Source organism: Lissotriton vulgaris, chromosome 1_1 (genome assembly GCF_964263255.1).
Source record: "Lissotriton vulgaris chromosome 1_1, aLisVul1.2, whole genome shotgun sequence".
Classification (NCBI taxonomy): Eukaryota; Metazoa; Chordata; class Amphibia; order Caudata; family Salamandridae; genus Lissotriton; species Lissotriton vulgaris.
Genome location: NC_141685.1, coordinates 604,584,779 through 604,603,949, shown reverse-complemented (window position 1 = coordinate 604,603,949; position 19,171 = coordinate 604,584,779). Strand labels below are relative to the sequence as shown.

The following is a 19,171-nucleotide window of genomic DNA, read 5'->3' as shown; positions in this document are numbered from 1 at the left end:
TTATCCAGAGCTCTGAGTGTAATACCGTTTTAGTACACAAGCGTTAATAAAGTTCAAATAAAAAACAATGATATAAAATTAAATCTTTCCACATACGTGGAAGGTTCTTGGAGAATGTTCTTTGATTTTGTTGAAACGATGCCAGATAATTATTCTTTTGCTTTTGTTGTCGCCTGGAGTATAAGGGGGAACTTTGAAATGTGTATTTTCACATGTAATGCCTTGTTGGATTCTTATTGTAGTGTTTCAAATGATGTGCAGTTATTTAAAGACAGGCAGTGATTTTCAATTTTTTTCAAAGGGATTGCCTTGCTGTAAAGACAACTTCATAAACACAGTTTATTGGCAGTACGAGGTGTTTCCCATTTTCAAGTTTAATATTCCTTGTTTACAAAGCCAAATAGTCAGACAGATAAATTAGAATTATATGTTTGTAGTCTTGCTAAAAGAATACTGCAGTCTTTTCCTTTTTATGCTTCATCTTGTTTAAAACACAGAGTAATACTGATAGCAAGACAGATTATGACAACTACCAAAGATACAGTTATCACCACAGTAGGAATGTGAACGGTGATAGGTTGTGGTAGCTCAATAGAAGGAGGAGCAGTCGTGGAATGGTAGGATACTGGTGGGAGGCATGTTATAGGTGTAGATGGGGGAACAGATGCTGGTGGCTCAGTTGGCACAAATGGGCTTGTGGGATCGGGTGTTTTGAGAATGATGAGGGCAACTTGAGCTATGTTTGATATTTCTGACCAACTGCCAGCTTCGTCAGTTGCACGCACTGCAAAGTAGGTGACACCTTCATTCTGTAGGGCTAATTCTTCCGGTGCAAAGATAATGGTTTCCAAAGAGCCAGCAACTTTTGGTGTCAAAGAGGAGTCATCAATGGATGTTGTAGTATTGAAGTTGGCCATAAAATGCCCTGGATTTCCACTCATTCTTATTTGATACCTTGAAGCTGAAGAGAGAGAGAGAAGTGTTAGATTAATCAATATTACCTTGAAAACATAAGCACATTAGAGATAGTTTTGGCCACCGTGCAGTATGTGTTCATTTGATTTCTATTCAAGGCAAACAAAAATGTCATTTGACCCGTGGTACTCAAACTAGAAGCACAAGCAAAGCAAGCTTCCTGAAATGCAGACGTCTCATTCACAATGTTGTATAAATAAAGATTACGTCCTCTTTAAGTCAATCTTACGTAAAATAAATATAAACTACGTCTTATTATAATACACTGAAAACCAAAAAGGAAAACATTGGGCGTGGGCAGAGTGAGATTATTTCCAAGAAATTTTAAGGATCCTACTTTCATACTTATCTTGAAAAGAAATCCACTGATTGATAACTGATTAAATTTACTGATTCCACCGAATACGAACAAAATCTTTGCAATAATATGAACTGGAACTGCACTTTCAGTGTACATGTCTGCCAATCGGTCAAAAAAATTAAGAGTCACCCCGTCCCAGTGCTCAAATGAAAGGTAATTACAAACGTGCATTATTTATTTCTAAAAATCACTATCATTTGAACTTTTCAAAAGGTCGGATAATATTTTGTACTCTTCCACAGACACACACACACATTTTATAGGCATAAATTTAAAGAGATTTGTCACCATTTTGTCGAAATCTATTCTAAATTGCAAAACACAAAAGGGCCGATTACGGTGGTGGGCGAACTTGAGTCCGCCCGCCATCGTAGCGGGATTGGGACCCCCCACCTGTAATGCGGCGGTCTTGCACCCCTAATCGAGCAATTTAACAGTGCTGCAATGTTAAATGGCCATGTTGGGCATTTCCCTGCACAATGTGCAGGCACTGCGCGGTGCCCACCTCCTTGTGCATGGATATATAGGTGGTACCATGGGTACCCCCCAGTGTACAGCTGGCTCCCCCACCACAGAGGGGGGCCCGTAAAGGGCCCCCGAAGTCAGCCTCCGCCAGCCTTTCAATGGCGGTTCCACCACCATGGAAAGGCTGTCTGATGCCACAATTATAATCGGGCGGCCGGTGCTTGCTAACCACCGCCACCATATCCCCGGTCTGATCCGCTCCACCAGGCAATTGCAATGATTGCCTATGGCGGAAGCGCGTTGGGCGCTCTTTGCGCCCGCCACACTTGTGGAACGATTCCCCCCCAACCATCCTGATATGGCATGGGGAAATGGGCATTTAGATGACAGAGGGATCGCCACCGCACGACTGGCAGAGGCGGTCCCTCCACCATCGCAATCAGCCCCAAAGTGAGTTCTGCTCAAGTAATCCTACTGGATTTTTCACTTGTGACTACCTGGTTTTTGGCCTTTTTGTGTGTCACCCACAGTAATTATATGGTTAAAGGGCTGAAAGGGCTAACTGCCAACATCTGCCTTTTAAGAAAAGACTGCTGCTGTGCTGCTTGGGAAAGATATTCTGGGATGGCTGTAGGTGAACATGTGAGCTGAGGTGTGGATGTATGGGTTCAGGTTGCACGTGTGAGATCACGGTCTTGTGCAGCTTGGTATCTGTGCACAAAAAGGACCCTTCAAGGATTGATACTCACCCATGGTAGGTCATATAATGTGAGTAGGCATTCATAGTGTAGGTCTGTATGGCTTACTGAAGGTCTATGGTGCTTAAACTGCGTCATATTATCAGCAAAATCTGCACTAAAGGACAATTTATCCCCGATTAGCCCTACAGGCACTAGCGAGGAATCAATATATTGGTAAACAGGCATCCCAAGTGCTGATTTACAGTCCCTAATATCATGGGCTGTATTACAGAAGCACCAGAGGATGCAAGGGGCATTTTCACCTGTTTTATGTGCCCCTGGGGCACTTTGGAATTACAGAAGGGGCTTCATATGTTTGTAGGACCCCGTTTGGAATACAGGTAGCGCTGGCGCACATACAGTGCCAGCACTATCATTAGAGAGTATGCCCTCATTTGCATGGGGGTGTGGCCTCATGCCAATTAAAGAATCACTTTGCCTCTGTTCTGTTCCTGCGTCAAATTATCAACATGGTTGCAGAGGCAAACATGCAGCATGCCTTCAAAATGCAACACTCACTCTGGCTGCTATACCCTTTTTAATTTACAGACGTGTTGCTGCCTGCACAGAAAAACACAGAGCAGCTTTTAAACAGCTGCTCTGAATTTCTCTTGAATGCACTGCTCTATGGGCAGCGCTAGTTCATGGGCTGTAAAGGGAAGCACATTCTTCCTGCACTTTCCAGGTTTGAACCCGCCGCACCTGCTTTAAGGTGTGTTGTGGTCCAAACATGGAAAATGCGCCCTACTATGTGTAAAATGGCCCCATATCTACTCTTCTTATGACACTTAAGTAATTGTCCTATTTCACTGGCTGAGCTCATAATCAGGATCCATGCCTTTGTCCACCCTATAGGCCAAGTTAATTCTTCTGCTCTCCAGCAGGAGGATCAAAGACAATAAGGCTAGAAAAGGGTTGAGAGGAAATCTGCATCTTTTAATTAGCTTGTTACACCGAACGTGGGTTGAGAAAACCCATGCCTACAGAAACAAAGGAGGAGGGCCAGACCTGTGGAGCCCAACAAAGGATGAAGTTGCCTTCGATGTTTTGATTGGAAGGGATTGTGCACCTGTGTCAGCTGGGGGGAGTCAAGGTTCCCAAGGAAGCTCTTTCCACAGACAACTTGAAGTTGCCCTATTGGAATGCCCTATAATGCTATGCAGGAGGGTTGGAGTGATGAAGTGGTATCCCAGGATTTGTCAGGGGTGCCTGGCTTCTAAAACCTTCCACCCCACTTAAAAACCCTGTTTAACCCTTTCGATGCTGATGACGAGCTCAGCTCGTCATCACCAAAAGGTGTCGTGTGCTGATGACGAGCTGAGCTCGTCATGGTGCCACTAAAATGGCATTTTCCAGCACAGGGGGGGAAAACGCCCAGCAGCCATGTGGTTAAGGCAGTGACAAATGAGAAGATACTGAACCTGGGAGGTGAAAAAAGGCCTAGTAGGAAGGAGAAGCCATAAGGATGGACTTTGGGGCCTTGTGTCCGGCTGGCCACCAAGACTAGATTTGCTCTCTCCAGTGTTGGTGACATTGTCCCCTCTACTGAGAACTGAACTGGCCTGCTGGGGCACACTGAATAGCTCGCCTGGGACTCCTGTGCTCTGGGCCTTGACTCAGCTGATATACAGATGTTATACAAGTAGCCAGAAGACTGTGGGACCAAGGGATTGAAGCATGGAGAGTATTTTGCTTGTTGGCTATGGATGGGCTGCACAAGATGCTCCCCCTATAAGGAGAAAAGCACTAGGAGCTGGGAAGAGGGCAGGTCTGCCACAGGGAGCCTGAAAACCCAACTCCAAAAAAATGCATTATTTAAAGACCAAGAAGTTGGCCTCCAGGAGCAAAACAACCCCCAAATCATCAAAATGTGCTGTACATTTCCCAAGAAATCATCATTTAAAGTTCAGTTCCAGGGGGGAGGACAAGCAGGGATCAAAGGACGTCGCACTTCATCACTGATTCCTAAAAATACCCACGGAGTGGTATGGTCCACTGGGTTGGCACAACCTAAATAAATAAAGGATGATGGGGAGGAGACACATGTCTGGGCCCCTCCCTTAAGTTTATTTATGCCCCTTGGGTCCCATCTCACCAGGTGCTGGAGCACACGCAGTGGGTCGATGGGACCCCAACCAGGGTCCCCCATAATTTATTTATTTATTTATTTATTTGTGCGTTTTTATATAGCGCGGACTTTACCCAAAGGTGTCAGAGCGCTTCACATTAGGAACAGAACTGATACATGAGAACATTACAAGTGAACAAAATACAAAAGCAAACTTTACATTAAATGAAGCAATAATGACAATCGTGAGCCAACAAAATACAAGAGGTAGCAAACGGTGCATTACAAAAGTAACAATCGTGAAACAGCAAAATACACGAGGTAGCAAATGGTGCATTACAGGAGGAAAAAGTGACGTGTGCAGGTTACAAAAGCGTACAAAGTCAACAGAGGTATAATACTGCAATATATGGAGGGCCCTCAAACACACGAACAAACGTTACGTAGGCCATGGTGGCACTTGTGCAGGTATCAGAAATAAACAAATGTAAGAGGTAGGAAACAGTGTGTTACAAGAAAAAGTGACGGGTGCATGTTACATACGAGTACCAAACACACGTAGAAAGATAATACCGCAATAAATGGTAGACTCTCAAACCACAAGAACACACTACACTTCCATAGTCATGTACAGTAGAATTTTTCTATAGTGGAAGGGCTTCCTTCAGAAAATAGAGAGGGCATGGATTACATTTGAAAGTGTCTTTGAAGGAGGAAAGCTTTGAGATTAGTTTTGACGGTCTGGGAGGAGGTGGTGGTCCAGAGCTGCGGCGGAAGGGAGTTCAAGATTCTCGCCACGTTGCCTGAAAAGGATTGTGCCATCGTTCTTTCCTTCTTGAAAGTGGGAGGTTCAAGCAGAAGATTTTCCGCATTACGTGATGGTCTGGAGCCTCCAGAGAGTTTCAGTTTATTCGCCAGGTAGAGAGGAGAGGAGGAGTGCAAGGCTTTGTGGGTGATACAAGCAGTTTTGTAGATAGCTCTAGCCTCGATTGGAAGCCAGCGGAGGGTGGATAAGATCAGTGTGATGTGGTAGCTTCTTTCGGCCCCATAAATGAAACGAGCTGCTGAATGGAAAACAGATTTAAGGGGGCACAGGTGGGATTTGGGGAGGCCAGTAAGAAGAGATTTGCAGTAGTCAAGTCTGGAGAGGACCTGTGATTGCACCAGGGTTATAAGGTCCTTCTCCGGGAAGAAGCGACGGATCCCCCACAGAAGGCGCAGATGGTATCGAGCAGACTTTGCAATGGAATTGATGTGGAGGGATTAGATTGAGTTTTTTGTCGAGAATGACACCCAGGGATTTTGCGCTGTCGGCAATGATGGGTTTAGTGTTCAGTAGATTCAACTGATCCATCCATGATTGCACCGGGGAGGAGAGATTGAAGAGGAGAAGAGGAGGAATTCGGTTTTGGAGGGATTCAGAATCAGTTGATGAGTAAACATCCAGTTATGAATGGAGTCAAGAGTAGAGCTTAGGATAGAGAGATTGTGATTGGAGGCAACCTTGAGGTAGATTTGAGTGTCGTCAGCATAGAGTGATAGTGGATCCCGGATTTACTTAGGAGATTTCCTAGTGGTTCTAAATAGAGGTTAAACAATGTGGGTGCAAGTATAGAGCCTTGAGGAACACCTTGACCTACCGCCACAGATGATGAAAGACTGTTCGCTATTTTGATCATTTGTGATCTATCAGAGAGGAAGGAGGCAAACCATTTAAGTACAGTGCCCTCCATGCCCATTCTCTGTTTAAGAATGTTGAGAAGGGTGTTGTGATTGACAGTTTCAAAGGCTGCAGAAAGGTCAAGGAGAATTAGAAGACAGGATCCCCCCCCCGAGTCGAGGATCTTCAGCGCGTCATCAACCACTTGCAGTAGGGCTGTTTCAGTGCTGCAGTTTTTAATGAAGCCAGACTGAAAATTGTCAAGAAGATCATTGTCCTTGATATGACGAGAGAGTTATTTCGCTACGCATCTTTCTGTAATCTTCGCAAGAAAGGGTAAGTTAGTGATGGGGCGGAAGTTGTTGAGGTCAGACGCATCAGCAGTTGGTTTTTTAAGAAGCGGAGTGACCTGCCCAGTTTTGAAGGAGACAGGAAGGGAGCCTTGATAGAGGGAGAGGTTGACCAGAGTGGTCCAGTAGGAGAGGGAAAGGGTATAAAAGTCAATGGCAATGGCACTGGGGATGGGGTCCAAATGATGGTTGGAGGGCTTTGTTTCACGGATGCACTTGAGAAGGGCATCTTCAGATATGGGGTCAAAGTTTTGCCAAATGGCTAAGGATTTGCACTCCTCTGGAGGGGTAGGATGAGCGACCTGATCCACAAGTGATTTCACTTTTTCGTCGAAGAATATAGCGAAACCCGCTGCTCTCTTTGCAGAATCCTCCAGCTTGGAGGAAGGGGGAGAGCAGTCAGGACTCTTGATGAGATCAAATAGTTTTTTGGGTCTATTTTTGGCTGAGTCAAGAAGGGTTTTGAAGTGCGCCGCTTTCCCAAGGAAGATGTATTTGTGGTACTTGGATCTTGCGGAGCGAAGCGTGGACAAGTTGTCGGTGGAGGGCACTTGCCTCCATTGAATCTCCAGGAATCTTAGCTGCTTCCTTTCTTCATAGAGGGATTTGTTGAACCAAGGTGCTGAGGGGATGGGCCTTAACCTTTTGCTTTTGAGTGGAGGCATTGGGAGGTGAGATCATCAACATTAAGGTTCGGGTCTAGCCTTGGAAGTGATAACAAAGCTGATTCACAGAGGGGACCGACATCAATATTTTTAACATCACGGAACCAGGAGATAGCCCTCTTGGGTTGGCCAAGTGTTATAGCGTGTGATAGTTGTATAGAGAATGGGATGAGGAGGTGGTCAGACCAGTCTACGTGAATAGGGGTAGTGATGGAAAGCATGTCTGCTTTAGAAATAACAAGGTCCAGGATTGAGCCCTTAGAGTGTGTTGATTCTGTGCAGTGTTGGATGAGATCGTTAACAGAGAGGAAGGTGGCCAGCGAGTTTGCAGAGGAGTCTTGCGGTGAGCCCCAGTGGAGATTGAAGTCACCCATGAAGGTCTGATTGTCACTTTGCGAATATTGGTCACTGATGAAGTCAGTGAGTTCCTCCAAAAACGAAGGGCCACTACGAGGCGGGCGGTAAATGACATGGAATCTAAGGGGTGAACGGTGGTGCACTTGTAGCTCCAAAGAAAGGCATTCAAAGGTGTCGAAGGAGCTGATGGGAGAGGCCTAAAGTTGAAGGGAGTTTCTAAAGATGACTGCAACACCTCCTCCCGTGTTTTCAGTTCAGTCATTCCTAAGTATAGAATAGCCTGTAGGTAATAGGAGATCAAACGCAGAATGCGAGGTATCTTTGAACCAGGTCTCTGTGAGGTAGAGCATGTCAATATTGTGGTAGGTGATAGTATCTGAGATTTCAAGTTTGTATTTTACTGCAGATCTGCAGTTGTGGAGCAGACAGCGCAGCTCTGTCAGGACTGTTTTGGTGACGGGGGCACTTGGTCTCTGAAGGGTGATCGGGAAGTTGTGTTTATAAGGGGGTGCTCGGGAGGGTTTAGGTGGATCCTTGGTTCTGACAGAGGAGATGGTTGGAATAGAATAGATAGTAGGGTTGCTAGGGTATGCAGGTTGAGGAAGGGCGGCGTTCAAAGGCTTGAGCGAGTTAACAAAGTTTGCAGACGACTGATTGAGCTTGGCTAAGTTGAGGTGAGGGGGCGAGGTGCATCTCGTGGGAAGTAGGGAAGGAGAGGGGGTAACAGGGTCTGGCCCATTATCTACCCGGGGGAGCGGGACCTGTTGGTCTCCTCTTCCCTGCCTGAGTTGCACTTAGCTACGAGCAGGAGCTGATAAAAGACTGGCTCCCATTGGAGTGCCAGCAAAAGAATACTTTTGTCACCTCCCACATATCATACAAGTAATACAGTGTGTGTGGGGAGAGCCAGTGGGGAAAAACATGGCTGTGGGTGCTCCGAATGGGATGGGCATGCCCATAAATAAACTGTTAAGCACTGTGTGAGGCCACACAATGAACGCGTCTGGCAGAAATTTGCAAATAAAATATGCACGCCTTGGGCCTTGGAGAGCGACAGAAGTGCAACAGCAGCATAATGAAAGCAAAATAAAGATTCTGGGGCAAATGTTTTCGAGCACAATGCTTTATTGACAATGGTAATGGTGGAAAATGCAAGGTTTCATAGTATAATGAATGTGATGAATTGTTGTTATTACCACCATTTACTTCAATAGCGGGTCATAATTTGTATTGCATATTGTTACTGTCCCCATTGACTTTATAAGTGTTAAATTGGTGAAGTATAACATGTCGCTGCTTTAATGATGTGGTGACACTCTGTCAAAGCCAATAAGATGATTTATTTATAAAGGCATCCTCTAATATTATGATGTTGAGAATAGGTTGGAGATATTGCGGTTATACGGTTGTGGGCTGACTGGGGGTGTTAAGTGATATGAGGGTTGCGACCATAGCTATTTCCAGCTACCTGATCGTATCCCTGATTTTCCACAATTGTGATTTCATGTGTGGTAGTTGTTACTGTGTGTGTAATGAAAGTGCATTTCATAAACAAAAAAAACACTGACTGGACAATAATTATTTGAGTAAACTAGCGAGCTTGATTTACTAGCCATACCATTTCCCCTCAGTAGGCCTTGGACGGACTGTTCTACTTCGGCGGAGAGAAGACAATTACAGACTTGTAACTTTGGAAGGACTCACATTCTTAACAAATAATAACATAATTTTATACATAAAGTAATTATGGATTTGTAGTTAGGCAAATTGCTGACCCACACATCACTAGGCAAATGATAATGCTGTTGCTATGTGTAAAGTGTAAGATTGCCTACAAGGGGTGCATTCATTTTTCTGACAGGATTTTCACTGTGGGCAAAGTGTGTAGCTTTGTTGGCTTCCATATGTAGCATTGCAAATCACTCAATATATCCATGGTCACCACCTTGGTGCAAGGGAGTAGCCAGCAAAATCAAATTCACCCCAATTCAAGCTATGTCATAAATGATATTGAAAGAATAAGAGCAGCTTGCTAGTGAAACAAATAACCCCAACATTACCTTTTAGAGTATCTTTCGTTCCTTCTATCTTGCTTCTTCCTCCCACAATTTACATTTTTTTCTTCTTTTTCCGCTTCTTTTTATCCTCTAAACCATAGTATAATGATCCCTTACTTTGCTTCTCCACTTCTGATTTTCCTTATCCCGCTTTTTTCTATCACACTTTCTCATATTTTTTTCTTTCCAAAGTCCATTACTTCTAAGCTCTTTCTTAGTTAGTCTGTTTACCTTCTGTGTAATCCATAGGTCACCACCCTTTAGCCATGTCATGCCATTGTCTTTCAGATTATTTATGAACTTCTGCAGGGAGATGTCTAACCCTTCAAGTCAGGAAAAACATAAATATCAGTTACATCAATTAATGTGACAGAACAGCACTGCCTGGGAGGAAACCCATTGACAGCGTACAGCTGCTAAAATGGAGGGTTCACTACACCCTTTCCGTGCTGCTTAATTCTGTTCCAACTCTCCTAAAATGCCCTGTGTATGCTTATCATACCCATCCATGCCCGGAGAATTTACTGCTCTGGCGCAAGTTACCAACCATATAGGCATACTCCTGGTCCCATATTCCCTGGTCCCATTCATATGCAGATGTGCCCTTGGGAACATCAAAGCATGATGGCTCATGCGAGCAGTGACTAGGAGCTCAGAAGGTGACTCCTCGACAGAAACTACTATTGTGTAGCGTGACAAGTGGATCAATGTTCACTAGAACATTTGTGGGGCCTGTATAGCATGACCAGATTATCAAAACTAAAAACCTGTAGCAAGGAAGAGAAAATGAATTGTAATTGTATTACACAAAGACATCTATACTACTATTATAAAGAGAGAACAGAAACCTTTTGGCAAGGTAAACTCGGGAACCACAGCTCCAATCCACACACCCAATACAATGTTGGAATCCTCAGGGTGTGTAGATGGACATAGGCGACATAAAATAAAATAAAAACGTAAATTAAAAAATAAAAAATTAAAAACAAAGTAGTCCCCTAAAACTAGCGCCGGCCGCGACGTAGCGCTGACCGCGAACTAGACGTGCATGATGACGACAGGCGGGGAGGAGCGGTGACGAGCGGCGAGGAGTGGCTGTGAAGTCCGGAGCGTGGGGAGGAGCAGTGGCTCAGGTAAATCAAATGCGAGGCGCGAGGCGCGAGGCGGTCTGGGCAATGTCGGGATGGGCGGGGGGCCCGGGCGGAAGTGCACAGAAGCCTAAAAGAGGAGTGGCGGTGAAGTCCGGAGCGCGGGGAGGAGCGGCGGCTCAGTAAAGGCAAAGGCGAGGCGGGAGGCGAGATGCGGAACTGGATCAGTGAAACTCAACAATTGTCTTCACTATTTTATGTTCAAAGCTAGAGCAGCTAGTGAGTCCATGTCATGAGGCACAGTCGACCAAATGATGTTTGTTAGAAATGGGGTTTCTAGTTGGCAGAGGTAGGTACCTTTGTCCAAATAGAGACCCTTGCTTCGAGTCAGGGTAAAGGGGATACACACTTTAGATAACCCCTGCTCTCCCCCTTGGTATCTTGGCACTAGCAGAAAGGCTCATCCCAGAGGCAATGACCAAAACGACAAAAATTCAAAATACACAGTTAAAAATATGATTTTCAAAAGGTTTCAAATATTTGTACCATAGAAAAATATGGATACGTGACTTTTCACTAAAGTACCTTTCGACAGACCCGCTGCATGCAGAAGAAGGGTTCCGTTGAATCCAGTCTGCATGGGGAGTGATGCGTTGACTCTTTGTGCCGGTTCCGGCCCACAGGTGATGCATCGGAAGAACTTGCCACAAAGGTAAGATGCGTGGAAATCCGGGATGCGCGGTGCTGCATCGGTTCTCTTCAGCCGCGATCCCTAGATGCTTCGATTCTTGCAGTGACGACAGGCGCTGCGAAGGTTTTTGTAGCGGTGCATTTGAAAAAACAGCTGCATGAAGAGCGAAGCCTTGATTTCTATAGTCCTTTGAGTTTCTTCTCTCTTCTAGCTCCCAAACAGCAGCAACAACCTCCAGAGGCCCAAACCTGGCACAGACACCTCAAGTCATGTCAGAACTCACAACAGCAGAGTTCTGGGGAGCTGGGGGTGAAGTCTTCATGTCCCTGAGACTTCAGAACAGGAGGCCAGCTCACTTTAAGCCCTTGGAGATCTCCTTCAAGCAGGGGACACAGCACAAAGCAAAGTTCTTCTTCTTTCCTTGGCAAAAACAGCAACTCCAGGCCAACCCCATACACCCCATACACACAGCAAGGGCAGTACTTCTCCTCAGTATCTCCAGCTCTTCTCCTTGGCAAAGGTTCCTCTTGAATTCCAGGAATGATCTAAAGTCTGGGGTTTTGGGTCTGATACTTATACTCCAAAATGTCTTTGTTCTCTTTGTGCAAGGAGCTCTGACCCCACTTCAAACCAGTTCTGGGGGGCACTCTGCCAGTGCACAACAACATCAATTGTTAGTGTGAGCCTTGGCTTCAGACACACCACAAGTGGGCGGAGCGAACATTGTGGAAGGCAGGCACTGCCCCATTCAGGTGCAGGTGCTACTCATTCCACCACTCCAAATGCAGACCAGACCTAATCAGCCTTGTGCTGACTCATCCAGACTCCTGGAGTACTGCACCTTCCCAGCCCCTGTCACTGCAAAGCCAAACAGTCGATCCACAAACAGGCAGAAGCACACAGGAGGGTTGAACAAGAAAATAGCCACTTTCTAAAACTGCTATTTTCAAACGCACAATTTAAAAACCATCTTTACTAAAAGATGTGTTATTATGTGTAAGAAAAGGGAAGGGTAGGGCCTGGCAAGTGGGTGCACTTGCCAAGTCAACATGGCAGTTAACAAACTGCACACAGGCACTGCGGTGGCAGACCTGAGACATCTTTTTAGGGCTACTCATGTGGGTGGCACAATCAGTGCTGCAGGCCCACTAGTAGTATTTGATTAACTAGCCTTGGCACACTCAGTGCACTTTACTAGGGACCTACTGGTAAAAGAAATATGCCAGTTAGGGAGAATCAATTACAATAACAATTTACATGGAGAGCATATGCACTTTAGCACTGATCAGCAGTGGTAAAGTGCCCAAAGTCCTATAGCCAACAACAACAGGTCAGGTAAAAATAGGAGGAAGAAGCAAAACATGTGGAGATAACTTTGCTAAAAGGGCCATTTCCAACAATGTTTGTTGGGTAAAAGCACTTGACTTGGATTTCTGTATCATATACTTGCAATGATGAAACTAAAATGACAAGTCCCAGAGAAGTCCCAGACTGTTGGGAAAAATAATATGTCTGGTTGAATGTGTCTAGGGTGACCCAGGGGTACCTGGAAGCTATTTACATTTCTAACACATGAAATAAAAGTTGTAACTAAGGTTTAGCACTTGCAAGTTGGTCTTGCGTAATCTTCTTCAGTCTGGTGCAGTCAGATCTTTCATCATGAAGATAAACAAAACCCTACAGAGTTAAAGGCTTTGAGTGAGGCACCATCAGCCATTACCTTGTTTGGGTCAATTCCGTCCAGTCATTATTTGATGAAAGTGTTGTTTGAAATTTGGATCAAGGCAGAGGAGTATCACCCTCCCATTGTCATGCTGTCTAAGAGGATACTAAGTATGAGTTGCATTGTTCTTATGCACTGCTAGCAGGGATTATCTGTTTTAATGTGGAGGCCACAATGAAGACTAGAAAAAAACACAGACACAATGCTTACATGGACCACACTAACACCAAATATAAGTGTGAGCATAAGCACATTTATTTTATGCATTTACTGTTGTAGTTGTGCTCCTAGGTCAGTGTTTGGTTTGTGTGACTGTCAGTATTGCCTGGGTGTATGTTCTCTAAGCACACCAATCTGCTTTCAATGTTGACTGCCTGTACATTCTCTATCGGAAAGTCAGACATTTGACTTTGCCAATGATTCACCTGTCTGCTGTAAAGTCAATCTGAGTATCAACAATATACATTTGTTTGTTCACCTGGCATAGCTCCAGAAGTAGGTCCAGACAGCATACATAGATATTAAATAGAAATAACACAAGCATGATGGAAAAAATCCTTGAAATTATTTTAAACCCTTGGAAATCGCTATATGTAGCTTCCCAATCCAAGTGTTTGCCTGGCCACTTAGGGCTTTAGATCAGGCACACAAAAGGTGATGATATGAATACTTGCATATGGTCTGACCATTGGCAATTACTTGCGGTGACATTACAACCCATTGTTTTTCACCCAGAGTGCCACACTAGATGGAGGCCCACCTTGTGCAAATTAGCTCTGATCCTACTCCTGATGGGAACAATTCATCATGAACTTGCAGCCAAGAACCACCTCCATAAGGAAACACAAGCAACTCCAGACATGATTTTGCATATTTAGGCCTCTTAGCGAGGTATAGCTTAGATCGTTTTGCACAGGAAGCAAGGGACCCATGTCTGGCCATACCCTAAGCCATTTAGGCTATAGGTTGTATGGATAATTAGTGTGATTGGGAAACAGACTTCACAATGCAGTTCCATTTCACATGCGTTCGGTTTCATCGCAAGCTGAACTCCGCTTGTCTTAACCACGCATATGGCTGAACCACGCATATGCGTGGTTAAAGCAGTCGGCGTTCTAGCCACTGGCTGGAAAGGGAGAGGAACCAGAAACAGGACCTGTGTGAATGATGGGGACGTGACGAGGTAAGGTGGGCCGGTGGCTGGCGGTAGTTGTTAAGGGGGAGTGTCGGTTATGGGGCTCAGGGCGGAGGGCAGGTTTTAAGTAAGGGAGCCGATTTTAAGGCTCCGGACGGGGAGCTGGGGTGGGGGTACATTTTAGTAGAGAGCAGAGTTTTAGGGCTCAGGTCAGGGGGAGGGACAGTTTTCTGGGCAAGGGGGGTGGTTTTTAGCGCAGGGGGAGTCAGATTACTTTAAGGTTTAAGGGGTAGGGTTGTTTTTAGGGCTGGGGTCGGTTTATAGAGCAGGGGGGCAGGATTTTAGGACTCAGGGTGCAGGAAAAGGGGCATGAACTTTACCACACATTCCTTTACCAAACATGCCTTTACCACAAAATTACATGGTAAAGGCATGCTTGGTAAAGGCATCCGTGGTAAAGGCATGTGTTGTTGAGACGCATTTGTGGTTCAAGCTGCGTCATAGAGGCATGCGTGGTTCAACCATGCATGCCTCTAACATACAACCAGTATGATTCCCAGTGGCTTAGACTATTTTCAATCATTTCAGTCTCCAATCACACGGTCACATCATGCCCCTATCCAAGTTTTATTCTTAATATTTCCGAAGAAAGATTCACTTTTTTTACTTCTGATATACACTTTTGTGAAACTGTTTTTGTGAAAGAACGTTGCTGTGAGAAATTAAGATATTGATGGAGATTGGTTGATGTAACATTGTAAGAGGCCCTACTAATTACACTAATACTATTGATGTGAGGTCAGCCTCAATTGGGCGTAGAAATTGCTTCAAGCATTCAGCTGGACAAGCTCAGGAGTTTCGATTCTTTATTTTTTCAAGCCAGGTGCAACAACTCCTCTTTGGCTTTAAACAAAAAGTGAAGAAAAAATATTATGCATGTACTCTCCCATATTCACATCCCACCAGTGCCTATGCCCCATTGGCACTCAAGCCCTTTACCCACCAATCCTGTTTTACTTAATAACTGATCACCATTGGACATTGCTGGCCAAGTTCATTTAATTTAGAAGGAGATGCTGGGAGATGCAAGGAGATTTATTATGACATGCAAAACAACTAAAAACAAAAAGGAATTGAAGATCAAAACCAAACTTGTAACAAAGAATTTTTTTTTTTTAAGTAATTGGCTTAGATGAAATTACAATCCGAAAAATGGAGAAAACCTTAATTTCAAAAGATCAATGTTTTAGAACAAATACGTTACATTTATAAAAACATCTTCTTGAAGTGTGATATTTCGACATCAGGCTGGGCCAACAAAAAGGAGAGCATGCCAATAGCCACAGAAACTTGGAGCAAGAGACATCTGCTCTTCACTTCTCATAGGCCAGGATGTAGGAAGGATTTCAAGTTTCTACGGTGCTACAACGTCAATCGGTCCCAACTTTGCATTACATATGGAGAATCTCTACCCTTATTGTTCATCATTTTAGACTAAACATAAACCTTGTATGCTTCTTTTACTACTTTCTCTGCATAACCTTACCGAACACCAAGGATGCTTCTTTTATATACGCTATGTTAGAACTGGGGGTCTCTAGTTGGCAGAGGTAGGTACCACTGTCCAAATAGGGACACTTGTTTCTATTCATGGTAAGGAGGAACTACTCCTTAGATAACCCCTGCTCACCCCCTTGGTAGCTTGGCATGATCATTCAGGCTTATCAATGGCAATGTGTTAATTATTTGTACCAACACTCACAGTAACACAGTGAAAACACCACAAACTGACTCCACAACAGTTTAGAAAAATAAAGGTATTTAATCTAAACTACAAAAGACCAAAACAACAAAAATCCAATATACACAGTTCAAGAATATGGTTTCAAAATTGTTCTTAAGGTTGCGTTAAAATAATCCACAGTTGCGTCACGGTTTAGCCAACAGTACCATTAGATGTGACAAAAGTTCCAAGTCAATCAATTAATCATAGCATTTGTATAGTGCGCTACTCACCCGAGAGGGTCTCAAGGCGCTGGGGGAGAGTGGTCCGTTCCTGCTCGAAAAGCCAGGTCTTGAGTTGCTTCCTGAATGCGAGACGGTCCTGGGTTCACCGAAGGTGGGTGGGGAGGGAGTTTCAGGACTTGGCTGCCAGGTAGGAGAAGGATCTTCCTCCGGGGTTGGCTCTGCGGATGCGTGGAACAGTGGCGAGGGTGAGTTTGGTCGATCGTAACAGGCGGGTGGTCGTGTAGAAGGTCAGTCGGTTGTTGAGCTACATGGGGCCCAAGTCGTGGAGCGCTTTGTGTGCATGGGTGAGGAGTCTGAACGTGATCCTCTTGTTGACGGGGAGCCAGTGCAGGTCTCTCAGGTGGCCGGGGATGTGGCTGTGTCTGGGGATGTCCAGGACACGTCGTGAGGAGGCGTTCTGGATGCGTTGGAGCCTTTTCTGAAGTTTGGCTGTGGTTCCGGCGTAGAGGGTGTTTCCATAGTCGAGTCGGCTGGTGACGAGTGCCTGGGTGACCGTCTTCCTGGTTTCAGTGGGGATCCATCAGAAGATCTTACGGAGCATGCGCAGGGTGTTGAAGCATGATGATGAGACAGCGTTGACTTGTTTGGTCATCGAGAGGGAGGAGTCCAGGATGAAGCCCAGGTTGCATGCGTGGTCCGTTGGCTTGGGAGTGGAGCCCAGGGCGGGGGCCACCAGGAGTTGTCCCAGGCGAAGGGTGATGATCCTAGGATGATGACTTCGGTCTTGTCTGAGTTCAGTTTCAGACGGCTGTTCTTCATCCAGTCGGCGACATCTTTCATCCCTTCGTGTAGGCTGGTTCTGGCGGTGGCGGGGTCGTTGGTGAGGGAGAGGATCAGCTGGGTGTCATCGGCATAGGAGATGATGTTGAGGTTGTGTTGGCGTGTGATGGCTGCGAGGGAGCTCTTATAGATGTTGAAGAGAGTGGGGCTGAGTGATGATCCCTGTGGTACGCCGCAGATGACTTCCGTGGCTTCTGATCTGAACGGGGGGAGGCGGACTCTCTGGGTTCTTCCGGTGAGAAACGAGATGATCCATTCCAGTGCCTTTTCTTGGATTCCGGTGTTGCTGAGGCGCTGCACTAGGGTGTGGTGGCAGACAGTGTTGAATGCTGCGGAGAGGTCCAGGAGGATAAGGGCCGCCGTTTCTCTGTTGTCGATCAGGGATCTGATGTTGTCTGTGGCTGCAATGAGGGCGGTCTCGGTGCTGTGGTTGACTCAGAAGCCGGACTGTGAGTGGTAGAGGGATCCATTCGTCTCGAGGAAGGCGGCAAGCTGTCTGTTGACGGTCTTCTCAATGACCTTGGCCGGAAAAGGGAGGAGCGAGATGGGTCGGAAGTTCTTGAGTGAAAGCTGTAGTGGTGAAAAGCAAGCATTGCTTCACTCCTGAGACCCTGGGGAGGCGATGCGACAACCCTGCTGGATGCAGCTGGCGTGTTGCGGTGACTCTGGTCTGTATGGGGAGGGATGCGATACCTTGCGTGGATTCTGGTGCACAGGTTTAGGTGGAAGTTGCTCGCAAAAGGTACGATGTGACGGTCTTCGGGGCAGCTACAATCTCCGGTGCGGCGACGATGCGCGGCTCACCGGCGATCTTCTCCTCTCGCAGCCCCTCGCTGCGATGGCTCTGGGACGACTCTCGCAGCGACGTGATGTGGTCAACAGGCAAGCAGTGTGACGATCTCACCCAGTGACGACAGGCTCTGCAAGATACTCGCAGCGCAGTGATGGTAATCTTCCCGCACTGGACTGGTGCGTCTCGCAAACAAAGGATGCGACGACTCTGGCAGCGGCAACAGGCACTGCGACTATCTCGACCTTCGTAGCGACGGGAATTTCCTCGCACTGACGGGGATGCGCTCCGCAAGCGAGCGATGTGTTGAAACTTGCAGAAAGTCTTTGAAATCTTGGTTTCCAGCTTCCCAACACAGGTACAACTTCCAGAGGCACCAAAACTGGCCCAAACACTCTAGGAAGGACAGACCTCTCAGTAGAGTTCAGGGAAGCTTGGGGGTGAAGTCCATTTGGTCCTGGGACTTCTTAAAAGTGAGCGAGCTTTTCTTCAGGCACGTGGAGATTCCTTCAAGCAAGGGGACACAGCACAAATCAAAGTCCTTCGCCTCCCCTTGGCAGCAAAGCAACTGCAGGTCAGTCCAGCAAACAACAGCAGGATAGTCTTCCTTCTTCAGTCTTCCAGCTTTCTCCTTGGTAGAGGTTCCTTCTTGATTCCAGAATGATCTAAAGTTCAGTGGTCTGGGGTCATGTACTTATACCCCAAAAAGTCTTTGTTCCCTTTGTGCAGGAGGGCTCTGAGCCTGGTCAAACCAGTTCTGTAGCATTCAGTTTACATGAGTCCTTCTTCCTTTCACAGTGCAGAGCAGAAGCATCAAACACCCCACAGGTGGTGGAGCCAGCATTGTGGAGGGAAAGCACAGCCCTGGAGCACTTTGTTTACATGTTTCCTTCTCTCCTTTCACAGTGCAGTGCAGAAACTTCAGACGCACCACAGGGGGTGGAGCCAGCACTGTGGGGGGCCGGCACAGTCCTATTCAGGTCCCAGGTGCAACTCCTTTCTCCAATCTAGATGCAGATCTCTCTATTCACCACTGGGCGGACTCATTCTGACTCCTGGAATCCCCCAGCATTGTCACTCACAAACCAGACAGTCAATTCACAAACAGTCAAAGGCACACAGGAAGGTCAGAAAAGAAAGCAGACACTTTCTAAAAGTGCTGCTTTCAAACACAGGATTTAAAAAACATTCTTCCTAAAAGATGTGCTATTAAATTCTGAGTTAAGGGATACCAGAAT

At 45.9% G+C, this 19,171-nt stretch overlaps 1 protein-coding gene across 1 annotated transcript in view; it reads right to left on the bottom strand.

Moving 5' to 3' along the window:
* Window positions 1–338: 338 nt before the first annotated feature.
* LOC147747552 (calcium-activated chloride channel regulator 1-like) overlaps window positions 339–19,171 on the bottom strand; it is a 371,942-nt gene continuing 353,109 nt past the window's right edge. Inside the window, exon 14 of the mRNA XM_086954114.1 lies at window positions 339–961. Within this exon, the coding sequence (XP_086810240.1) occupies window positions 471–961 (491 nt within the window). The 3' untranslated portion in view covers window positions 339–470. The remainder of the gene's footprint in view (window positions 962–19,171) is intronic.